This window comes from Colletotrichum higginsianum (genome assembly GCF_001672515.1).
Source record: "Colletotrichum higginsianum IMI 349063 chromosome 7 map unlocalized unitig_7, whole genome shotgun sequence".
NCBI classification, from domain to species: domain Eukaryota; kingdom Fungi; phylum Ascomycota; class Sordariomycetes; order Glomerellales; family Glomerellaceae; genus Colletotrichum; species Colletotrichum higginsianum.
In genome coordinates, this window is record NW_017263917.1 from 3439148 (window position 1) to 3460849 (window position 21702).

At 56.0% G+C, this 21702-nt stretch overlaps 7 protein-coding genes across 7 annotated transcripts; 3 read left to right on the top strand and 4 right to left on the bottom strand.

Annotated features, from left to right (window-relative positions):
• Positions 1 to 630: 630 nt before the first annotated feature.
• On the top strand, positions 631 to 1863 carry CH63R_10739 (Gelsolin; the record flags this gene model as incomplete). Its single annotated transcript, XM_018305713.1, has 1 exon — positions 631 to 1863. The coding sequence occupies one exon, from the start codon at positions 631 to 633 to the stop codon at positions 1861 to 1863; it is 1233 nt and encodes a 410-aa protein (XP_018155137.1).
• A 318-nt stretch (positions 1864 to 2181) lies between these two features.
• CH63R_10740 (uncharacterized protein) lies at positions 2182 to 6247 on the bottom strand (the record flags this gene model as incomplete). Its single annotated transcript, XM_018305714.1, has 2 exons — positions 2182 to 3838; positions 5922 to 6247. 2 exons carry the CDS (start codon positions 6245 to 6247, stop codon positions 2182 to 2184), a joined length of 1983 nt encoding a protein of 660 aa, XP_018155138.1.
• Positions 6248 to 7170: 923 nt separating this feature from the next.
• CH63R_10741 (uncharacterized protein) lies at positions 7171 to 7519 on the bottom strand (the record flags this gene model as incomplete). Its single annotated transcript, XM_018305715.1, has 2 exons — positions 7171 to 7393; positions 7485 to 7519. The coding sequence occupies 2 exons, from the start codon at positions 7517 to 7519 to the stop codon at positions 7171 to 7173; spliced, it is 258 nt and encodes an 85-aa protein (XP_018155139.1).
• A 2764-nt stretch (positions 7520 to 10283) lies between these two features.
• Positions 10284 to 12395, bottom strand: CH63R_10742 (Bilirubin oxidase; the record flags this gene model as incomplete). Its single annotated transcript, XM_018305716.1, has 3 exons — positions 10284 to 11897; positions 11955 to 12189; positions 12253 to 12395. 3 exons carry the CDS (start codon positions 12393 to 12395, stop codon positions 10284 to 10286), a joined length of 1992 nt encoding a protein of 663 aa, XP_018155140.1.
• Positions 12396 to 16131: 3736 nt separating this feature from the next.
• Positions 16132 to 17967, top strand: CH63R_10743 (uncharacterized protein; the record flags this gene model as incomplete). The annotated part of the gene is made up of 4 exons (XM_018305717.1): positions 16132 to 16244; positions 16318 to 16809; positions 16865 to 17081; positions 17134 to 17967. The coding sequence occupies 4 exons, from the start codon at positions 16132 to 16134 to the stop codon at positions 17965 to 17967; spliced, it is 1656 nt and encodes a 551-aa protein (XP_018155141.1).
• A 451-nt stretch (positions 17968 to 18418) lies between these two features.
• Positions 18419 to 19000, top strand: CH63R_10744 (uncharacterized protein; the record flags this gene model as incomplete). The annotated part of the gene is made up of 2 exons (XM_018305718.1): positions 18419 to 18598; positions 18689 to 19000. The coding sequence occupies 2 exons, from the start codon at positions 18419 to 18421 to the stop codon at positions 18998 to 19000; spliced, it is 492 nt and encodes a 163-aa protein (XP_018155142.1).
• Positions 19001 to 19833: 833 nt separating this feature from the next.
• CH63R_10745 (2OG-Fe(II) oxygenase) lies at positions 19834 to 21238 on the bottom strand (the record flags this gene model as incomplete). The annotated part of the gene is made up of 5 exons (XM_018305719.1): positions 19834 to 20112; positions 20178 to 20546; positions 20614 to 20690; positions 20765 to 21061; positions 21163 to 21238. The coding sequence occupies 5 exons, from the start codon at positions 21236 to 21238 to the stop codon at positions 19834 to 19836; spliced, it is 1098 nt and encodes a 365-aa protein (XP_018155143.1).
• Between the last annotated feature and the right edge of the window lie 464 nt (positions 21239 to 21702).

Here is a 21702-nt window from a genome sequence, read left to right on the forward strand (position 1 = left end):
GCGCATATTATATATTTGCCCCCCTCTCCCTCCCCCCCCCCCCCCCCCCCACTATGCTCTTCATTGAACGGACCGGAGGTTTGCTTCCATTTTTCCATTCTTCTTTTTCATTAGACACAAAACAGCATGCAAGCTGGGACTGGCGCTGGAGGACTTGATGGAATATTCACTGTTGAGGCGTTCATGGGTGTGTGGCGTTGTACATACTTGTCTTGTTGATGGATCAAGGGGTGGTGTGTGTGTATATGTGTGTGGCTTCGCGATAACTTACATATATTACAGCCGCAAGGGAGCCAGCCAGCCCGCCAGCCGTGAGGACGGTCCAATTGAAAATCCCGCTGATCATGATCCCCCCCCCGCACACAAGCTGACGAACAACGCTCCACCGTGATCAGGCCGAGCTGAGCCACATAATGCTGAACGTCCGTGTCCAGTGACGTTGAAACGCTTCTCCCTGCCTCTCCCTCTCCCTCTCCCTCGCCATCTTTCAAAACTCTCATCGCTTTCGCAACTCCCTCTGAACCAGACGGATCGCTTCTGTGTATTCGACTTGGACGAAGTATTGTTGAGAACATTTCCCCTCACACAAAAACCTTTGCAACAAACAACAACAAACAACACTAAGAAACCATGGCGCCAAACCAAGGGCTTGTGCACCTCAAGGAGTACGATGTCAAGGACAGCAACGTCGAGCTCATCGGCACCGAGATCGACCACCAGGTGAAGTACAAGTCCGCCGCCGCCGAGCCGGCCTGGAACGACGGCCAGGTCGGCCAGGAAGCGGGGCTGCACGTCTGGCGCATCGAGAACTTTGAGGTCAAGCCGTGGCCGCGGGAGAAGTACGGCCAGTTCCTGGACGGCGACAGCTACATCGTCCTCCACTCGTACAAGGTCGGCAAGAGCGAGGAGACGGCGCGGCTGGGCCACGACGTCTTCTTCTGGCTCGGCGCCCACACGTCGCAGGACGAGGCCGGCACGGCCGCCTACAAGACGGTCGAGCTCGACGAGTTCCTGCACGGCGCCGCGACGCAGCACCGCGAGCTGCAGGCGGCGCCCTCGGACGCGTTCCTCGAGCTGTTCCCGCGCATCTCGATCCGCTCGGGGGGCGTCCGCTCCGGGTTCCGCCACGTGGAGGAGGAGGACATGGGCGGCGGCGGCGGCGCCAAGGAGCCGGTGCTCACCCTCCTGCGCATCTTCAAGAACCCGTCGGCGGGCGCCGGCGGCGTCGTCGTGCACGAGGTGGAGCCCCGGTGGCAGAGCCTGGACGAGAGCGACGTCTTCGTGCTCGACGCGGGCGACAAGATCTGGCAGTGGCAGGGCCGGAGCTGCAGCCCGATGGAGAAGGCCAAGGCGGCGCAGGTGGTCAACGACATGACGCTGGCCAAGCACATCGACGTCGAGGTCCTCGCGCAGGATGAGTCGAGGTCGCGCGTCGTCGTGACGCTCCTCGGCGGCGACGGCGACGACGACAACAAAGCGCCCCGGTCCGGGTTCCGGTGTCCCCGACCCGTGCGGTCGGCGACCAAGGCGCAAGCCGGCGGCGAGAGGCCGCAGAAGCTCTTCCGGCTCAGCGACGCCTCGGGCGAGCTCCGGTTCGACGTCGTCAAGGACGGCAGCCGGGCGGCCCTCTCGGACTTTGACGGGCAGGACGTGTTTCTGCTGGACGACGCGGGCCGCGCCGTCTGGGTGTGGGAGGGAGAGGGCGCCAGCCGCGGGGAGAGAGCGAACTGGCTCCGGGTCGCGCAGGCGTATATCCGGCAGCTGCAGGGAGGGGGCGAGGCCGAGGAGGCCCACCTCACGCCGCTGGCCAAGGTGAGGCAGGGCAACGAAAGCCGGGCGTTCTTGAAGGCGGTGCAGGCGTAGTGGACTCGGAAGAGAAGGCGACGCAAAAGCGGGGTTGTTGTAGCAGCAATATCAGATTCGGATCATCCTTTCTCGGTGGAGTTATCTTTACATGAGGAATTTAATAGATGACATGTCGAAGCTCACCAAACTCGACAAGGTCGCCTACTCTCTACCAAGAGAAAGCTTCCTATCAAAAGAGCTCAAGCAAGATGCGCCTACTCAGCGAGAGAAGTTGACGACACAACTTTGAGGCCAGACAAACCCCGCCAAATATGTCCCATATGTATCAACCAGGTAGCATCGAGATACAAATCGGAAGATCCCCCCCCTTCCATCTCAGATGATGGGGATGACTCTGTCCCACAAACTGGAGTTGAGAACCTCGCTGTTGTCAATGGCAGTCTGGAACAGCAGGACCATCAGAATGAACCGGAAAATGAGCACATCGTCGACATCCCTCGTCCGGTCGTCCCTCAGCGGCGAAAAGTGGTCCCACAACCGCCATCCGTCTTCCTGCTCCGAGTTACAGACCACTACCACGCATAGTCTGTCCACCAGCATTTGGGTACTTTCTGTTGACATGTCGGAAAACGGAGCAGTAATGGCATCCAATTCCTTTTGATACTTGCGAAAAACCTCCTTTAGATGACCAAGATCCTCTGAAGGTATTGGTGATTCCTCATCCCCATCCGGAATGAGCATTGCTTCGAGAGTCTCTCGGGCAAGCTTCAGAGTGTCCATCAGGTTGCGGATCCCCCGTATTATCGGGAGATGGCGGCTGCGGGCGGCGGCGGCGAACTTGCTGTTATCATTGGCATGAGACCCGCCCGAGTCGGCTTCCTTTGCTGGAGCATTGAAGATCTTGGCTTTCGCCGCCTTCTCCGCATGCGAAAGCATCAGGTAGGTCCTGTAAAGGTCGCCGGTGCGGAAATCCACATCCTCCTGGTCCTCTAACCAATAGTCGACCAGACCCAGCTGCTTGAGAATGCGCCTCCGAAGATCTTGCTGGGTCGCGGGATCGGCCTTGCCGTACCACTCGCGAACCTCGTCAGGGTTGTTCACCTGCTTGAGGCACAGCTGAAGCACGGTCGTGTCGCCGCAGATTTCACCCCAGTCGATATCGTCATCCGAATCGAACCGGCGCCAGGAAGGGAGGCGGTATTCACTAGTAAGAGTCGGCCAGCTTCCGAATTCCGACTTGCCAAATGCGTGGAGATCTGCCTTTGCCCAGTATTTGCCACACATCGCTAGGGTGGTGAGCGAACAGTCCACGGTGAGCTTTGATGAAGTGAGCGGGAACAACTCGGGAGGGTCGTCCGGCGTGACCGCCTTGAAGAGACAGTGATTTACAGTGACGAGTTCTTCGAGATGGGCACGCGACCCGTAGAACCTATGGAAGGGTGTCGTCGAATGAATAGACTGCGTGACCTCGGCGACTTTCACCATTTGATCCTTGAACGATTCGTAGTCACTGAACAAGTTCACTTTGATCTTTACCTCCTCAGACTGGGACAAGCCGTGGAGTTTGATGATGCCAAGGGCGTATTGCATGGTGCTCTTGAGCTTGTGCGGGCTCGGAACCTTTATTGTCTCGTCCGTCGGGTGGTGGTTGGAAAACGAGCCGATGGACCCCAGTATCGGGTGTTGGCGAAAGTCGAACTGAAAGGAGCGGCCAATGATGACGGGCTGTTCGGGGATGCCCCTGGTGAATGGCCATCTCTGGATTCCCACGGCAGCGGCCGCCGCGATAACCACACCGCCTTGGGCGTACGCGGGGGCGGCGACGAGGTCGTCCGGCAGGAAATCGGCAACGGCTGACCGGAGACCGTAGTCGTTTTCCGACGACTCGGCCTTTTCCTGCAGCCCTAACCTATCCAGGAGCCAGGCCTTGACCGGTAGGTTGTCCTTCTTGGATGGCTCGGTCTTTCTCAGCGGTTCGACCTTTTCCAGCTCGGTGACCTTGAAGAAGGCGATCCAGGTTGCCGCATTCGCGCTCTGAAGCACGTGGCCGGGATCGACATCCTTGTAAGGCGAGCCGGGGCGTATGGTGAATCCATTGGAATCCCAATCCTTGACCCAGTCGAGCAGATAATCGATGCGGAAGATCGGGGTCCGCGCCGTGTAAGTCAGACTACCCACTTTTCGGCACCCCCCCCATTTCGGCACCCCAAAAATGAAGCTATTCCCATCATACTCGTCGACTTCAATTAATCATTGACTTCTTCTAGATGCAACAACAATACAGCTTTCAGCTTCACTAGGGTATTCAGAGTCGCTGGATTCGGCTGCATCATCCTCTTTTTCCCCAGCCTTAAGTTGCGCCTGCTGGATGTCTTTGATGTTGGCGAACTTAGTGTTAGGATCCAGCTGGACTGCCCTTCTTTTCCTTACTGCAGTATTGATGACTTGGGCCTGCAGAAGCTCCAGTTTCTGCTGGGTATTTGCCAGCTCATATGCCTGCTCGCTGAAGCCTTTTTTTACCTTCCTGAATAGAAGGCGTTGAGTAAAGGCATCATTCTCCAGCTCTGTGAATAGCTTCAACTGCCCAGCTAGATCCTTCATCTTCCTTGGCGTCGACCATGCCACTGCAGATGACGCAGATACCCATCCTTCAGCTTCCTTGCCTCCAGACTGCCCTTTGCTGACCTGATCAGATGATCCTGATGCTGCTGGTGTTGATGGGAGCAGTAGGGAGCTCATCAGAGGCTTCGCCATAGAGACAGGCCATAACCCTGTCCATTTCCAACCACTTCTAATGTTCTGCATCGTCATACCTGCAGTACGAGCCTTCTGATAACAGCCTATAAAGTTCCTCTTGCCTACAACAGTTGAATCATTCCACTGACCAAGGTATCCAAGCTCCTTCCTATAGGCTGCCTTGACAGGGCTGAAGACTGACTGATCAAGTGGCTGGAGGACATGGGAGGTATGTGGCGGTAAGAACAATAGATGGATGTTGTTTATATAGCATAACCACATAAAGTCAGTCGTTGTATGACTCCCATGTCCATCCATGATCAGCAGCCTGACCTCCTTGCCCTGAGGAAGAGTCTGAGGGATGAAGACCTTCTGCAGCCATTCAACTGCAGTGGCATCTGAAGTCCATCCATTCTCCGTTGCAGTGAATTGCCATCCTTCATAAGGGCCAAGGTCTAGAGGAAACCACTGCTGCTGGACTGCCTTGCCCTTATAGATAACGAGGGGATTCAGAACATGGCCCAGGGCAGAGATGCATTCGATGATGGATACCCATGCCCTTGATCCAGGCTGTTTCTTACGTACAGACTTCGTCTCAGACATGCCCAGCACCAGCCCATTAGATCCCTGGCCCTCAAGGATACCAGTCTCATCCATGTTGTATCTATTAGCTGGTTTGATGCTGGTGATCTCTGGTATGGCGAGTAGTTTGAACCAGTCCCTGATGACCTCAGTAGATGCCCCATTAACACGCCTAGAATCGATAGGGCGACTTCTCTGGACCTTGACTGATGGATTCCTCTTCAAGAAGGCTTGGATCCAGCCTTTTCCTATAGGCTCTGTATCCCCCATGGCATGGAGGATCCTTTCTGCGAATAGCCTCACTTGCAGATGGGTTGGGGCAACACCAAGGGCATGCTGAATGCGAACCCATTCAGCCAGTTTAGCCTCCTGACTAACAGAAAGTCTCTGCAGGTCAGAAAAGGCAATTGACCTTGGTTGAGTGCCCTTAATCCGATACTGAAGTGTTGATCTTGGGATGCCATACACCTGACCAGCCCTCTTAATGGGCATGCCGTTGGTTATTGCGTCAAGGGCCTGATTGACTTCATCTTCGGTATACTGGCCCATAAGGTCGAAAAGAAGCTCTGAGGAAAAAATGAGGTTATTCGCATAAGTATAGAAAATGTTGTTGATGTTGAAAGTTGAGGGGTATGTTCTGGTGATGAGGCATTTGAGGCATTTTTGGGGTGCCGAAATGGGGGGGGTGCCGAAAAGTGGGTAGTCTGACTTACTGGAAGTTGAGCTCGCCCCATATCCACTCTTTCTGCGTGTTTGCTGCCCAGGTGCTGATGGCGCGCTTGCTGGCCTTCCGATACCCCTTCCTGGCGGCGACGAGGCCCTGCGCAATGGTGAGGACGGCGAACGCGAGTGCGGCCACGCCCAGGAGGACGGTGAAGACGAAAGTGACGGGGTCCCAGTCATACTTGCTGTCTTTTTGGTCTTGGCTCTCCTTCAGGACGCGCAGAACGGCCCGGAGAAGACAGTCCGTCGAGTTGCTGTCCTCGGGACAGTCCAAGACGGCGGTGCTCATTGTGGAAGCCGGTGTCGTTGGCATTGGTGTCGGATTCGAGCGGGGAACGGGATCGCTCGTCCAGGCGACCTGGTTCTCGAGAGTGGGAGCAGGCGGGGCATGGATGGTCATGGCAGGAACCAAATCGTTTAAAAGGGCCTCGAAAGGTCCTACAGGCTTTTAAGATGCTACTTAGGTGGCCTGCGGGTTGAGTTGCACAGCAGATGAATTGCAGCGGGCCGGCGTCAACGAGCCCCTCGGCATGCATTTCGTACGTAGAGGCTAGTGGACAGAAGCGAACGAAACTCGCAGGCCGGTCAAGCTTTGCGTGCAATGAACCCGCAACGACGGAGGCAGGCGAACAAAATAGCCACAAACAGCACACTCTAGCAATGCATGCATATGTGTGTCTGAGGGGCGTAACCGCTAAGAAGATATTGGCCACAGGAAGATGCGAGAGAGCTCTTTCAGGCAAGCATTGTTCATGTCGAAATTCTGAAAACGGCAAATCATGCTGTTTGCCCTGCTAGACACCCAGACGGCCGAAGAACCGCCTCCAAAGTGTCATCCCCGACGCTCTTCCGTTCAACAACATTCAGCAACGAGTCTAGCAGCCGGCAGCCGACAGCGCAACGCCCTGCATGGCCCCTTTCTCCTCAACACATGCCTGTATACAACACGACCTTCGGTGACTGGCCGAGGAGTCCGATCATGAGAGTGTCGTTGGCAAGCGCTGCGATCCTACCATGGGGATAGCGTAGGTAAGTGGGAGGGAAACAGGTCCATATAGGTCGAGACACTATTGTGATTGTAGTCTTGGATGCGGCGGCGACTGCTGACTTACGACGCCCGCTGAGCACATGGTTGGGTGTTGGAAAGAGAAAAGAACCCCCCCGCCCCGTTAAGAACCCAAAGCGCACACTAGATTGATGGTATCTCCCTTCCCATTCCCAAAGAACACCGTTACGCCGATCCCAACACCCTCAGCGAGCTCGACTGCTCCGTGTCGTGAAGTACCCCTTATGCCATGCCGTCCGTAGCAGACCGTCGTATATCTATTTGCCGTTGAACCGCCGCATGGTCTGCTTCAAATCGGCTTCGATTCTCGCCTGGGGTGCGCTCCCGGAGTCGTAAGCGGAAGTGGAACGGAACGAGGCCCGGTATGCGCTCGGTTCTTCGGACGCGGGCTGGCCGAGGTACATGGAGGTCCGCCGCTTCGCAAGCTGCTTCTTCGACTCATCCGTCGAGTGCACGTGAGCCTCCTTTGGGGTCGAATGACTGCGTTTGCGTCGGTCAGCCTGAAAGCTCGCCGCCCTCGTCATACGTCCTCGCGCTCCGTCACCAGGGATGGTTGCTTTATTTCTTTTACCCATTGTAGGCAGATTTCTGGGATTGCGCGCCCATGATTCCTATAGGTCTACAGGGCGGAACCTGTGAGTCACAAGATGTGGCTGGTGTGGCAGGGCTCAAAACTGATATTCACGAGTCGTCGTCGTCGTCGTCGTCGTCGTTGTCTGTCGTGGCAGGCTGAACGAGCGCGCGAGTAAATTGGTGCTTGAACCAGTGAAGCCGAGTTTTTCAGGAACAAATCTGTAAGGTATAAGTACGGCTTTCATGGCAGGAAGAGGCGAACCGTTTGCTTTCGAATATGCCCCCTCAAGCCCGAAACTTCAAAATGCATCTTTGGTAGGTCCCTGTCTGTCGATGAAGTGTAGACAAGAGCCGCCTAGGGTTGATGCGACGCCCGCCATTAGTCGGTTAGCCAACAACCAACCCGGGACATGTCGGACAAGACGACTTGTCTGATGAGTTCGATGCCAAGAGCAGGCAAGTTGCCAGGCAACATAGCAAGTGTCGTCGAGTCCAGGAGCGAGCGACCGCTCGTCAGTTGTTCGGTGGTCTCGTTGGGTGCTCGTGAGGTCCAGACTCGATGGTCCGATGCAGGGATTCGTGTTAGCGTCGACCATCGTGATGTTACAGGTAGCACCCCCGCCGCGAGCACATCATGGTGGCTGCAGGAGCTCGACGGCTGTAGGCAGTATATGCAATGGGTGAGCATAGCCGGCTTCTCGCGGCTTCGAGCCGGAGGTGATTTCAGGGTAGGTCGGCACCACCCCTGCTTGCAATGCTCGTTTTCTGGCGTCGGCTCCTCTCCAGGCGATGGTCAGGAGTCGTGCTGAGCTTGTTGGGCTTGTGTACTATTCACCCTTTTTGAACCCATCGAGGATGAGGAACTTTGGGATTCCAACACCCTTCAGATTCGTGGGGATGAGGTTGAAACGAAACAGCATTTAGCCGAGGGTTCTGGGATCCGGCGCCGTCAGACACCCGAGGGTCGGAGTTCGAAAATCGCGAATCGACCGAGTGCAACCGCGAGAACATGATCCAGCCCGGGAAAACCCCCGGCCCCGGACAGAAAACGCGCATCACAAAACCATGACAGCTCGCAAACCCCTATAAGAGCTTAACGCGGCAATACTACAAGACGGCGCTTTTCGAAAAGCCGACAAGCTTGGCTTCAAGCTCGTCTCTCACACGCCACTCTCCTCAGTGCTGGGAACACACACAGCGTTGTAGTGCACAAATAGCTCCTTTCCGAGAAATTGCGTTCTCCGCTGATTGGAGTGGAAGAAAACCAACGGGCCATCTTGCGGCAGGCTGTGACGACTAACAGCTACCCGGCGCTCTCTGGCCGACTGTGGCCGGGCGAAGCGGGGCAGAACAAGAAAGGAGACTATCCGGATACCTGAGCTGTTATTGGGTCGGGACCGAAGTGGAAAACTAAAGAGCCAAAGGTCGTACATGCGTGCGGCCCCGTGGTGTCGTGGGCTTCGTTCGTGTCGATCGATGATGGCGAGCGTTGTGATGTTGACGTGGCCCAATGGGACGTTCATGTTGGTGATGATGAGGGGGGGGTGCTTCGGCCTCATGCAGTGTGACATTGCACAAGTCCCCCCGCCTCACTTTTCCTTCATCGAAGTCCGCCTCGTAATGCCTCACTCTGCCTGGAGACCAGGCATCGATGTTCCGCCAGAGGCCGACGAGGCATCCGGATTGCCTCGTCTTGCCCAAGATGGTTCGCACTCGGTTTGGTTTGCCTGGGCGAGAGATTCTTTTACTACGGCAATACAGCTGTGGCCGCTTGCTTCAGCTGCCACTCATATGGCCGACCGGTCTAGTTGACAGAAAGTTGGGCTTCTGTGACAGCATTTACTTTCCGACTTTTCAGACAGGACTGTGCCGCTTGGTGTCCCTGCTCGAGGCCGGTGTATGTTTACTGATGAGAGGGCGGCGGCTGGTATGAGGATGGATAACCGCTGGCTGAATCTTGGGACAAATGAGCATGGATGAAGACGCTGTATCTTAATGATGGACAATCGATGGTTCCGACGGGCGCATTGATGGGGGCATTGCTGTCCCTTATATGTGCAAGTTGGAACTGTACTTGCAATTGCAATTACAACTGCAAATTGTCATGTCAATGCCACTTTGCCCAACCGGGCATTGACACAACGAGACCGGCCAATCGTAAGCCTCGGCGCAACAAAGCCTGCTTGCACTAAGACCCCTGAAGAAAAGAACCGCGCAGCTCGTCCTGCATCACCGAGCAAGGTTGAAGTTGTATCTGATGGTTTGTTTGGAAGGATTACGAAGAAAAAGAACCGTACTTCACACTACTATGTACTGCAACCTTCATCTCTTGAGCACAAAAGGACCATGCCTGAGGGCCTCTGTCTTCCTACTGGGATGTTTTACTCAGCCAAGGCAACTTGAAGTCACACGGCTGCTGGCGTGGCTGTCTCGTACTCTTGACACTTGCCCTTCACTATTCACCGAAAGAGTCCGAGTTGGTCGCTGAACCGCCTTGGAGCATGGGTAGCACGATGCAAAGCGTCGAGCTGCTGTGCTCGCCTCGACTGTTTTGGAGCAGGGTTCTTGTCAATAGTGAGTGAATGGAACAGATTCTATCGGGAATTACAACAACTGCGAGATAATCATCGTTCATTTACCCGCCGCCTCGTCCTATGGAACAAGAAATAATCTACATGTGCTTGCGAAGAATGTCTATCGTCTATGGAGAACGTGTGCAGTGTCATCAAATCGTAAGAGAAAAGGGGTGGGAAAAGAGCGAAAAGAAAAGGGCAATGAAGGACGGTAATCGACCTCGTCATGTCTGCAGCGCCGCGGTGGGCTTGGGAATCTCCATGTTGACCCCGCGGAAACGCAGGGCGCGTTTCTTCTTCGACAAAGTGGTCGTGGTAGACGTCTTTTTCTTGTCCTCCTCCTTCTTCTTGTCATCATCCTTCTTCTGGTCATCCCCCGGCTTGCTCGTAATTGTGGCTTGCGTGGGCACAGTCAAGCTGGCCGACGTGACGGCCGACGTGATTTTGACGGTTGCGCCGGCCGCCAAGGACGAAGGGATGGTGCTGACAACCAGTGTCGAGGGGACCGAGATAACAGTCGCAGCAGAGGGGGAGATGATTTTGGTGGCCCAGTAAGCGTCCAGCTTTTTCTCGACTTCATCAAGCCGGTTGTAGGGCTGGAACTTGGCCATGTACTCGAGGCGCGACTTGATCGCATCGTAGCTGTAGGCGGCCGGGTCCTCCTTTTTGGCCCGCCATTCGCCCTCCATCGGGTCGGCAAACTGCGTCTCCTCGTACCCGAGATCGGTGAGCACGGAAACGTTGAAGGCCGCCATCATCTCGTGATCCTCGTGGATCAGATTGTGGCAGTGGAACATGTACACGCCGGGCCACGGCGCATAGTGCGCCTCGACCGTCACTGTCTCGCCAGGGCCGACCCAGACGACGTCTTTGAGACCCTGGGACTCGTACGGGAACACCACGCCGCCGCGGCCGTTAACGCGCTTGATGACCCGGAAGTCGACGAGATGGATGTGCACCGGGTGGCTCCACCCCCCACCGGAACTGTTTTCAAGCTCCCAGACCTCAATCGTGCCTCGCTTCGGCTTGGCGAGCACGCGGTTGTTGGCATCCGCAAAGATGACGCCGTTGATGCGCCAGTCGCTACCCTGGCGATGGAATAGGAAGTGCTGGTCAACCCCCGTCTTGTGCTTGGGGAACGGCACCGCCCGGAGGGCCGAGGGGACATCAGACTTGTCGCTGACCGAGTCGCCGCCCACGACGAACCGCATGACCTTGTCGGTGTGAAGATAGTCCTTGTCTGGCGCGAACCCTCTAGTGTTGCGCAAGGTGACATTCTGGCCCTTGTAGTTGGAAAAGTCGACGACGATCTCGTACCGTTCAGCCATGGAGATGTAGAGCTCTTGAACATTTTGGGGGCCTGTGAGGAGACCGGCATCCGATGAGATGACGTCGAATTTGATCTTGTTCTGATTGAGATCCTCGAGGTAGAGGAGGAAAGTGCGGGAGATGGCGGCGTCGAGGAGGCGGAAGCGGTACTTGCGCGGCTCGACCTTGAGGTACGGCCATGGCTGCCCGTTGACGTGGATGACATCTCCGTACAGGCTGGTCTCCTCGTTGGCGGGGGAGTACAGAGTGCCGTCTTTGTTGTACTGCTTCGCAGACAGAATGAGGGGGATGTCGTAGATTCCGTACCCGGCTGGAAGACCAAGACCATCTTCGGCTGGGTCATGGAGCAAATATGCACCAGCCTGGCCAAAGTAGGCATTCTCAGCCGTGTGGTCGATGGCGTGGTCGTGGTACCAGAGGGTGCGCGCACTCTGGCTGTTGGGGTAGTAGTAGTCCTTGTATTCGCCAGCCGCAGTGGTGTCTTCGGCCCAACCGTCCCAAGGCGTGCGCTGTGCGGCATTGTTAGCGAATCATATCATTCAAGAAGATTTATGGGGAGCACTCACTGAGTAGGAACCGTGCAGATGGATGGAACTCGCCATCTTGGCATGGTTGGTGAAGCGGACGACTGCTTCCTCGCCACGCTCCATTAGGAACGTTGGCCCAGGTGAGATGCCATCATAGCCGACCAACTTGGCGGGCCCGAGGTTGGGGTAGACTTGTTGCGTAAATTCCTTGATCTCGATCTCGTAGTACCTGATCTTCTTCCCTGTCACGGGGTTGGTGATGGGTTGATTGGGACTGCAGTAAGTTAGCCATTAAGATCTTTGAGCTATGTCAGACATGCAGAGATGGCCGACTTACAACCGCTCTTTCTTGGGAGGGGGGATCGGGAGAGGGAACTCATATAGCCACTTGTACTCTGGGCTCTCCCAGTCTTTGGCGAGGGTGTCCGAAACCAAGGCGAGGACGACAGCCAGAGACTGGCGAAGGGTGAGGGAAACCATGGCGATGAGTAGTGGAGGGAAAATCGCAAAGAGCAGAGCCAAGAAAAACCTATGCAGTGACAGATGATGGCCAAGACGGGTGGTGACGCCTTTTCTGCAGCTGACAAGTTCTGGAAGTGGAAGAGTGTGATGAGATTGATGTCCTAGTTTCTGGCATAAAGGGAACCGGACAAGAGTATTTAACAACTTTGGATATGGATCCTCATAACAAGTGCAAGTAACCAGAGCCGTAGGTCAATGTAATGGTTCCAGTCGCTGCGATCCAGGCCGTCTCGGGGGGTCCACATCGGGCTCACCACCGGGCTCAAGATAGGAGGCCACAAGTACAGCAAGAGTCATAGAACAAAATCAACCAACGTCGAGTAGACGTCGGAACGCACGGAGGTTTGGCTAGCCCATTGAAGCAAGAGAGTCGGTAGCATGATCCGCCCATTATCGGCGAACCCTTGAGAGATGGCAGGGCATGGAGGCGCGCGTCGCGAGTTTCTGCCGGGCTGACACTCAGTCCTCCCATCTAGACCGCGACGTCCAGCGGCGGCGGCGGCGGTAGCGCCACATCGTTGTCCCAATTGTGGTCCGTCCGGGAGGCGCATCACTCGACGGCGAAGAAGAAAAAGGGCAATGGGATAGACGCGGTAGACGGAAGTTCCTCTCGTTAGGAGATGCGATGCGGAGATGGGGTCTGGAACGGTTGGCGACTAAGGTCTTTGGTTCAGCAGCCCGGGATTGACCCAGCTGAACGGGCGACTTCGTCGGGAACACACGCAGGTTATTGGTTGCCTCGACGCGGACCCGACGGCGACCTCGTGGATAAAAGACATTGACAACAGACTAACTTGTGCCTCTGCATACCGTTCAGTCGATGGATGCATGGTCAATTCTCCGAGCGATGAGACGGCCATCAATCTGGTGCCACATTCGCCGAGGCCGTCATCCGATCCGTGGGACGATGACAACTGGTTGTCGGCCGAGTACAATGCTCCGTTCCCGACGCCGTGGGAGAGGATACGAGCGGGCTGGGAAGTGGCACTAAGGCGGCCGCATAAAGAAAGTCCCCAGTGTGGCTGTTCGACGAGGTCTGGGTTCCTGGTTCTCCAACCCGTTGTGGCAAGTTGAGCCTTGGATCTTTGACAATGTGAGATTTCAGTAGCGCGGAGCTAACGTCTTGAAACGGGGCCATTGAGAAAATGCCAAAGATGGCCCCATGGGGCTATTCTGGGACCACGGTGCCGGCTCGAGCATCAACACCGGTAGCTGCAGTCCGCGTGGTCGTTGTCGATGTGCATTCTATCGTATCGACACCGAGAAAGAGTGTGAGTTGGGGGCGAACGTGCAAGAGATCCAGGGGTCTAGTTCGGCAAATGGAAACATCAGCCCTTGAAGGGATTGTCGACGAATGGGAGGCCAAGGGTACCATCCCCGCGCAGGCAGGGATGCTTCCCGAGCCAATAATCCCGATGTCGTGTAACAGGAACCGCATAGCATCTCTCATCGGATGCTTCAGTGATGAGGTGGCCTGGTGGATACCAACAGAGCGGTGTCGTCTGGGATCCGATGGCTGGCTGCTCAACCGTACGGAGACGTCAGATTGGTTTCCGACAGCTCGACCCCAACTAATTTCTTTCTTCTTTTTCTCTTTGCAAATCCGGTAGTTGACGGACGGCCGGCCACATGTCCGTGACGGCCAGCCTCATGTCACCGCCGACCAGTCATGACTCGTGCTTGTCTTCATCGATGCGTCGAGCTGACTAGACAAGTCTAACATCTTGCCGCAGGAGCGGCTGGGCGAAGTTTGGTCCATTGGGCTGGGAGGGTTCGGCGACGCGCGATGCGGGAGCCAGTCAACTAGCCTGCCTGTCCAAGAACAAGACGGCAAGTCAAGCAAACTATCGTACGCCACATTGGCAGCGGAGATGCGATGAGAGTTGCTGATGTTGCTGCATATCGCAAAGATGCGGAACTGAGGCCATGGTTCGACAATGTGCCTGCGCGGTGACCGTGAGCTTCGCCCGATGTTGTTGATGCAGGCAACAGCGCATGTTGACCTCGGATGGACAATGAAAGTTCTGACAGTGCACCTCATCCGAAGTCTCAAGAGGGAATCCCAGCGGACTAGATTCAGGGGTGAGGATGACACGGCGTGGAGGCGGTGTTCGAGTGCCGCCAGAATTGGAAGCGTGAAGAAGAGAACAAGCGAGGAAATGCCGGAAAAGGCAACGCGGCAAGAGAGGGGGGGAAGGTGCGTATCCCCCACCGTTCTTCGTTCCTGGCTGCCCCGGACATACATCGTGGGCATCAGGGCGCTAGTCTCGCTTCAGTTCACTAGCGTCAAAGTCCGGACCATGACCCCCGTCTTCTAAGCTTAATTCCCCAATTTCTGATTGGCTTGCTCCCCGTAGGGTCCACTCACTGCATACAGTAGTCTCGTCTCACCTACCTAATCTTCTTTCGCTGCCGCCAGACGCTCGAGACCTCCGAGAAGCATAACACAACCAACTACTACGCCCGACCGCGTCTCTTCGGCGCTTTGTGTCTAGACAATGGCCCCATCTCTGCGTCTTGCAGTTTCTTTGTGAGTATCAACGTACCCACGAACCAGACTGTCGGAACGTGGACAATAGAACCACAATGGAGCCACAATGGGAGCCACACGGGAGCCTCGCCACACACCCACGAGGCCACGCGAACGGTGCCTCGTCGGAGTCGAACCCTTTAGCCCGAACCGATGAGGGAGGTCATGTTTCTGCGCCCCCAACGTTCCTCGTTTCACGCCAGACGTTGAGTTGAGTACACGAGGGGGAGGGAACACATATTTTCGGACGAGTCTTGGTGGAGCCGCGACGCGCTTTCGCCTCTTTGCCCTCGTCTTTATCGTCAAAGCTCGCGCCCAGACGGATCTTCGGTGTCATCCCGCCGGCCTCTAAAGATCAACCCCCCGGCTAGAAGATCTGGCTCCAACTGAACGAGAACCCGTTGGTTCTCTCTTTGCCGCATCACCAAATGATGAGTCAGTGGCTTTCTATAAACGCCTCGTGGCGTTTGTGCGGTCGACTGACCGGCACCATCGGACTAACGAACCATCATCTCATTCCCACCGCGTGACCTTCCCAGCTCTTCAGCCCGCGCTGCCAATGATTCAGGGTCTAGGGTCCCATCATCATCATCTCCCGTTCACACTGCGATGTGGCGAATGTGAGGATCTGCAGCAGACTACTGGCTCAAAGTTGTAACCTTAGTTGCTGGCGCATTGCAAACCGCAGCCTTGCAACCTCACCACGCGATCCCGGTCTTTCTTGCATGGCTGCATGGTTTCTCTTGCATTACGGCTGCACACGCATATCCACTAGCTTGCACTCTCGATTACTTCTTTCTTCATGAGGCACACCATCTTTGATCCTCGGTGACCGATGCCCCCGCTTTCCATTCTCGTCCTCGTGGAGGAATCAAAGAAATCCATGGGTCGAGGCCTGATCCTCCACAGCACCCCATTTCAGACCACTTCTGCTTGGGCTTGCCAAGCCCGGTTCCCGCGATTTCGTTCCAACCCCATGGATCACCCGCGGTTTACGCCGTAGGTCATGAAGCCGGCTGACCATCCAGACAATCTCCATAAGACGGTGCCTTCATCACGATCTTGTAGCCGATATACCATCCTCTATTATCCTCACTCTCCACCGGAATACTCCATCCTCACACATCTTTGGTGGTTTTTTTTTGCGTTCCACACATACCCATCATGTTTTCGGCAAGATCACTTTTCTGTGCGGCGCTCAGCGCAACCATCTCCCTTAACGGCGTCCAAGCACAAGTGGCAGACTACCCTTTCGACATCAACGGTGCTTTCGAGGGGTGAGCAAATTTCTTCCCCATCCTATCTGATAGCTTGGCTTCGATGCAGCATTTACTGACATGCAACTCACAGCGCTGCTGCCTTGACGACAGAATTCAACTCGGGCGGCACGATCAAGTGCAACGGACAAACCATCACCGTCCCCAAAAACCTCCAGGTCACGTACCCAGCCGCTTTTATTGGCTTCAAGGACTTCGTCGCCAGCAGCGGCGGCTACACTGGGTACAACTGCGAAGTCACAGGCAACGTTGTCAATGGTGTCGCCATTGCTGCCCAGGTCTCCATCGCCCAGGCACTGCTGAACGGTGCCTCGGGCTACGTCGAGAGCGTCAACTTTGATGGCCGCATCAAGCTGAGGAATGGTCCTACGATCCGCATCAACGACCCCCGTGCCATCTACTCCGTCGGTTACAAATCGCAGCCGTACTTCACTGCCGACGATGCCAACCCTAGTATTACCTCCTTCTCCGGCTTTCCCATGTGTGTCCCGCGCAAAGCTGCGGACGAGCTGTGTCCCATGTCTAACCGACCCGACGTTACTCCTGGCGTAAAGCAGGGAACCTTGTAAGCCGCATTCGTTACATCGTCTCTCGGACATTTCATCTAAAACATCCTGCAGCAAAGCACCCGACCCTCTCGTCATGGCGCCCATTGTTGTTGGCGATTTTGTCGAGTACTCGGGCATCCAGGGCGACGGCGAGATCATCGTATACAACCTTGTCGTGAGCAATGCCCAGATCACCACCACCGGGGCGCCGACCTACATCCGCATGGAAGACGCCAACATCGGCGTCTGGACCGCCGACACCGTCAACCAAGAAGTTGCGCAGACTCGAGTAAGTCTTCCACGCACTCAAACATGAAAGTACGGAAGCTAACGGACCACAGTTCGTTGGATACACGTCCGACTCTTCCGCCAACGTCAACCCCATCAAGATCTTCGCCATCGAGTACGACCCCTGCACTGGTGAAGGTGTCGACCGGGAAATCGCTGGCGTCGCTGTCCCCAACACCGAGGCCCGCAACAAGTTCGAGTACCGCATCAAGGCGACCCAGAAAGACCAGTACGCCCGCGAGTACCGCGTCGTCGCCGGCACCGGCACGGTGACGACCAAGAACGGTGTCGTCGCCGGTCAGTATGTCATGCCCGTCTCCGAGTGGATTCAACCCGAGGACACCAACCCCGGCCGCGCTCCCACCCCCCACGACTTCGGCAGCTACTCGTTCCTCACCAAGGGCCTGGGCCGCGATGCCGAAAACAATCTCTGGGGCCCGCTCAACCCTTTCCCTCAGACCGGCATCACGCTCTATGACAACTCCAAGTGTGCACCCGCCACTGGTACTGGCACGGGTACGGGTACGGGTACGGGTACTGGTACTGGTACTGGTACTGGTACTGGTACTGGTACTGGTACTGGCACTGGCACCGGCACCGGAAGCACACCCGCTGCAATCAAGTACAGGGACGTCGTGACCATGCCGACCTTCAACTGGATCTCGTCCCAAAGCGGCACCCTCACTGTCGGGTGCCTGTCCAACAGCACCGACGACGCCGGCGTCGCGATGAAGATCAGCTACGCTAATAAGGACGGCATCACCACCAATCTGACCATGACGTCTGCTGGCAAGGGCCTCTGGAACTTCCAGAGCAACAAGATCAAACAACCGACGGCCGGTTCGGTGATTTGCAAGAGCGGCCTTGGAGGCTCTGTCGCCCGGTGAGGTGTTGCAAGGTCAAATTCGATTGTTTTCTTTTCTGGTTTCTATACTTTCGCCCTCGCACTTTTTTGCGACGATTTGTTAGATGCACCATACCTATAGACTTAGATTGCTTATGAATGATGATGATTACAATAAGACCAGTCTTTCGAGTCGTTTTGAAAGTGGCGGGGCCTAAGTTCAGATCTATGCGGTGTTAGTCCTCTTCATTTCTCAACAATGGGCCGCAAATATGACTGCTTTCATTCGCGTTAGAGGAGACACCACCTGAGACATACCCCGGGGACTTGCTCGCTCATATACGCGGTTTGTACCCATTGTTGTATCTTCCGTAAGTGAAGACACCAAAAGGGCAGGCGGACTTAGCTGGCCCATAGGTGGGATGAAAGCTTGAACATCGAACCACGCTTCTACATCAATGTGCTCAGCCCTACATGGTTTCTGTCAAACAACCATGAGCAGCAAAAGCGCTATAGCGAAAAATGTGAGGCCCAACGCCGTTAACCACGACAGCTCGATGGGAGACCCCGAGGTCGCAGAGTGGACGGTGATTCTAGTCTCCAGTGGCGTCCAAGCACACGACAATGTCCCCGTAGTAGCGTTCATCCGTCCGGCCAACGTCGTCGCAGTCGCAGTTTGTGGCACATTGACCCCTAGTGTCTCCATGATAAGTCTAGAGTCCTTTATCCTCCCCGTCCGGATACCACACCGAACAAAAAGGTAGCACAAACGCACCTCGACAGTACTCTCCAAAGACGGCCGACGCCTGCGCCGCGCCCGACGTCGCTTCCGCCTCGCGCCGGCACCGCGATGCCACCGCCGAGCTGATGATTGCGTCGAAAATGGTCGAGCTCGCCGAGCAGAAGCAGGAGTGCGAGGCCCCGCGGCCGGCGTCGCCGCACCCGGACCTCATGTCGCCGACGATCTCGGCCAGCGGCGACGCCGCGCATCCCGGGAGGCCGGAGTACTCCGGGACGCGCTCGATGAGGATCTGCTGGCACAGGGCCGCCAGGGCGAACGGGAGCGCCGAAAATAGCCGAATCATTGTCTTGGCGCGTCAAATTTGTCCAAAGGGGGGGGGGGGGGGGGGGGGGGGGGGGGGGGAACCGGGTGCAGGATGCTGGCGTCGTTCTTTTGGTGAAGATAAGGGAAAAGGGGGGAATATGGGACACTTTGCGCTTTGAGAAGCGGACTGACTGTTTAGACTACTTAAACTCACTGGCGAAAGACTTGGACATGAGGTCGAAATCATCTTGACTGCGGCGTCACTCTGGCGCCCCCCAGCTTTCACGACCTGAACTCCTTACGCTGAGGGCTTTGTCTTTGTCTAGTCTGAGACGTGTGGCTAGGAGGCGCGTTGTCTGAGTCGCCCGCGCCAAGCGGGGGTTTCGGCCTGTCGATTTTGGTGCGTGTGGAAGGCAACGAAGGATATAGAAAACGTGGCTTGTGAGGTCTCACTTGGATGAAACCAGCCCTGTTTTCTAAATACTTTTTGACTTCAACGCTCCTACGACGTGGCAAGGGCAGGCTGTCAAAGATGCTTCAGGTTGCGATGCATGCTTCACTTCGAGGGACACTTCGACCGTCAGCTCGCACAGCGCTGTCATCATATCTGCTCCGAGCCAGTAATTGGGGTTGAATTGAGGTGTTTTTTACTCTCAAGTCAGATAGTTTTATACATGAACCCGGAGCATCGTAAAAGTCTACTGTCTACATACAACCACGAAGGGACCGAAGTCCTCTAGACCGTCCCCGCTGCGTCGATGCCAGTCGTTCGCTCATTTATCGCTACACGACGGGTTAGCAAACAGAGATCCAGCCACTCGGGGTTAAGTCCGACCTTTCTTGCTCGACTCGAGAATTTTGATCTTACTGAAAGTACTGCCCCTTGAAGCCCGGGAGGATCTCCTGCCCTTCGGACGACTGGTAGCTGACGCCCTTCTTCTGCTGCCACGTCTGCTTGAGCGTGGTGAACTCGCCCATCGTCGGCACGCGGTGGCCGCCGGCCTCGAACTCGTTCTGCGTGAACCCCTCGCGCTTCAGCACCGGCGAGTCGATGGTCTTGAGCTCGAGGTCGTTTTGCGGGCGGGCGAAATACAACAGACCAAGGCGGTCAACGTGGCGCTGGTCCTTGGGTGGCACAGAGACCTGTTCGTGGCAGTCAGTACGTGCTGTTTCTTGCGTGAAGAGGATAAGAGGGGGCGGAAACCCACCCTGTGGACGGTCGACTTGACGTAGCCTCCGGTCAAGAAGCTGAGGGCGTCGCAGGTGTTCACGGTCAGACTTCCGTCCAAAGGTTTAGCCCATTTCCAATCCCCGGTCTCGTGGTCTCGGATCTGCAGCGCGGCCACCGGCTGGCGGAAGAGGAGCGTGATGGTGCCCAGGTCCGTGTGCCCGCGCGACCACAGGCCGTCGTCCAGCTTCTCGATCTCCTCGGGCGTGAACTTGGAGTACTTCATGTACCGCAGGTGGGACTCGTCGTGCGTCTCCCACTTGTGCACGCGGGTGAAGAAGTCCTCGGGCAGCTCGAGGGCGAGGGCGATGAGGTGGTTGAGGGGGTCCAGCACCTTGTCGTGCAGGTTCTAGAAGGCTTGTGAGCACTTGGATGGCCAAAGTATCTCTTAGTATGGCGGGCTATCGTCGTCTTACCTTGGCAAATCCTTCGATCTCTTCCTTGCGGTCTTCCAGCAGTTTGGGAAGGGGTTGTGTGATGTGCCCAGCCCTGGCTGATGAACACACGCGCGTCAGCCACGGGTCCTCTCATGATACCAGCGTTAGTTTCAGCAGAAGTAGTACTCACTCGCCATGTTCCAGACCTCCGTCTTGTCCTTGATGCCGCCACTCAGGAACCGCCTGCCCGCAGGACGATATCCGTTGTAGTCCCCGGAGTCCAGGTCCGGTTCATACTTCAGCTTCTCCTCCAGGGGAAGCTCGTAGAACTGTTGGCCGAGGGAGAATTGCGTGTCGACGGCCTCTTGTGAGATACCATAGTTGATGACGTAGAAGAAGCCCTTGGTGCGGATAGCCTCAATCAGGGTCTGGGCGAGCTCCTTGTTACCCTCAGGCGTGCCGTACTTGGCAAGGTCGATGGTGGGAACTGCAAGGCCTTTCTGTTAGCTACAGCGGGCGCCAAGCAAGGCCTCTCGGAATCTAGAGTCTCCCTGGCTTTCTACCCCCTCCCCCGCGGCGAAAACTTACGGTCAGCCCAATCAAGCTTCTCCTCCGTCTCGGGGACGTGGGTGTATTGGTACAACTGAGACACGGCGGACGGCATTTTGGGGGCGGTGAGACGGGGTTATCTTTTTCTCGAGGTGTGGCAGATCTCTTGTCTCTGTGTTGATATTATTATTATCCACGTTCTACAACCCCCTCCCCAGGTTCCAAGCTCGCCATTTAACTATCAACCGTGACTGCGACTCCGGGTGTCGCCATACCGGGTCTCGCAAGCTCCTCGAGTTAAACTATTACGGTAGCTCCTCTCGCACCCCCCCCTCGTTAAATCCTCGGCCATCGGAAGGCCAATGGCAGCATGTTGATTTCGTTTCGCGTCTGTTCATGACCAAGCACTTGCAGATTACCCCGCGGGATCAATACGGAACAAGACGGCTCTGTTTGGTTGAGGCGCTTGGAGATGCACGATCGCCGCATGTCATCATCTGATAACGGATGGCGCAATCACCAATCCCTCCCCCTGGTCATACCGTTGTCGTCGGCTTTTTTCTGCACCACGGCACCGAG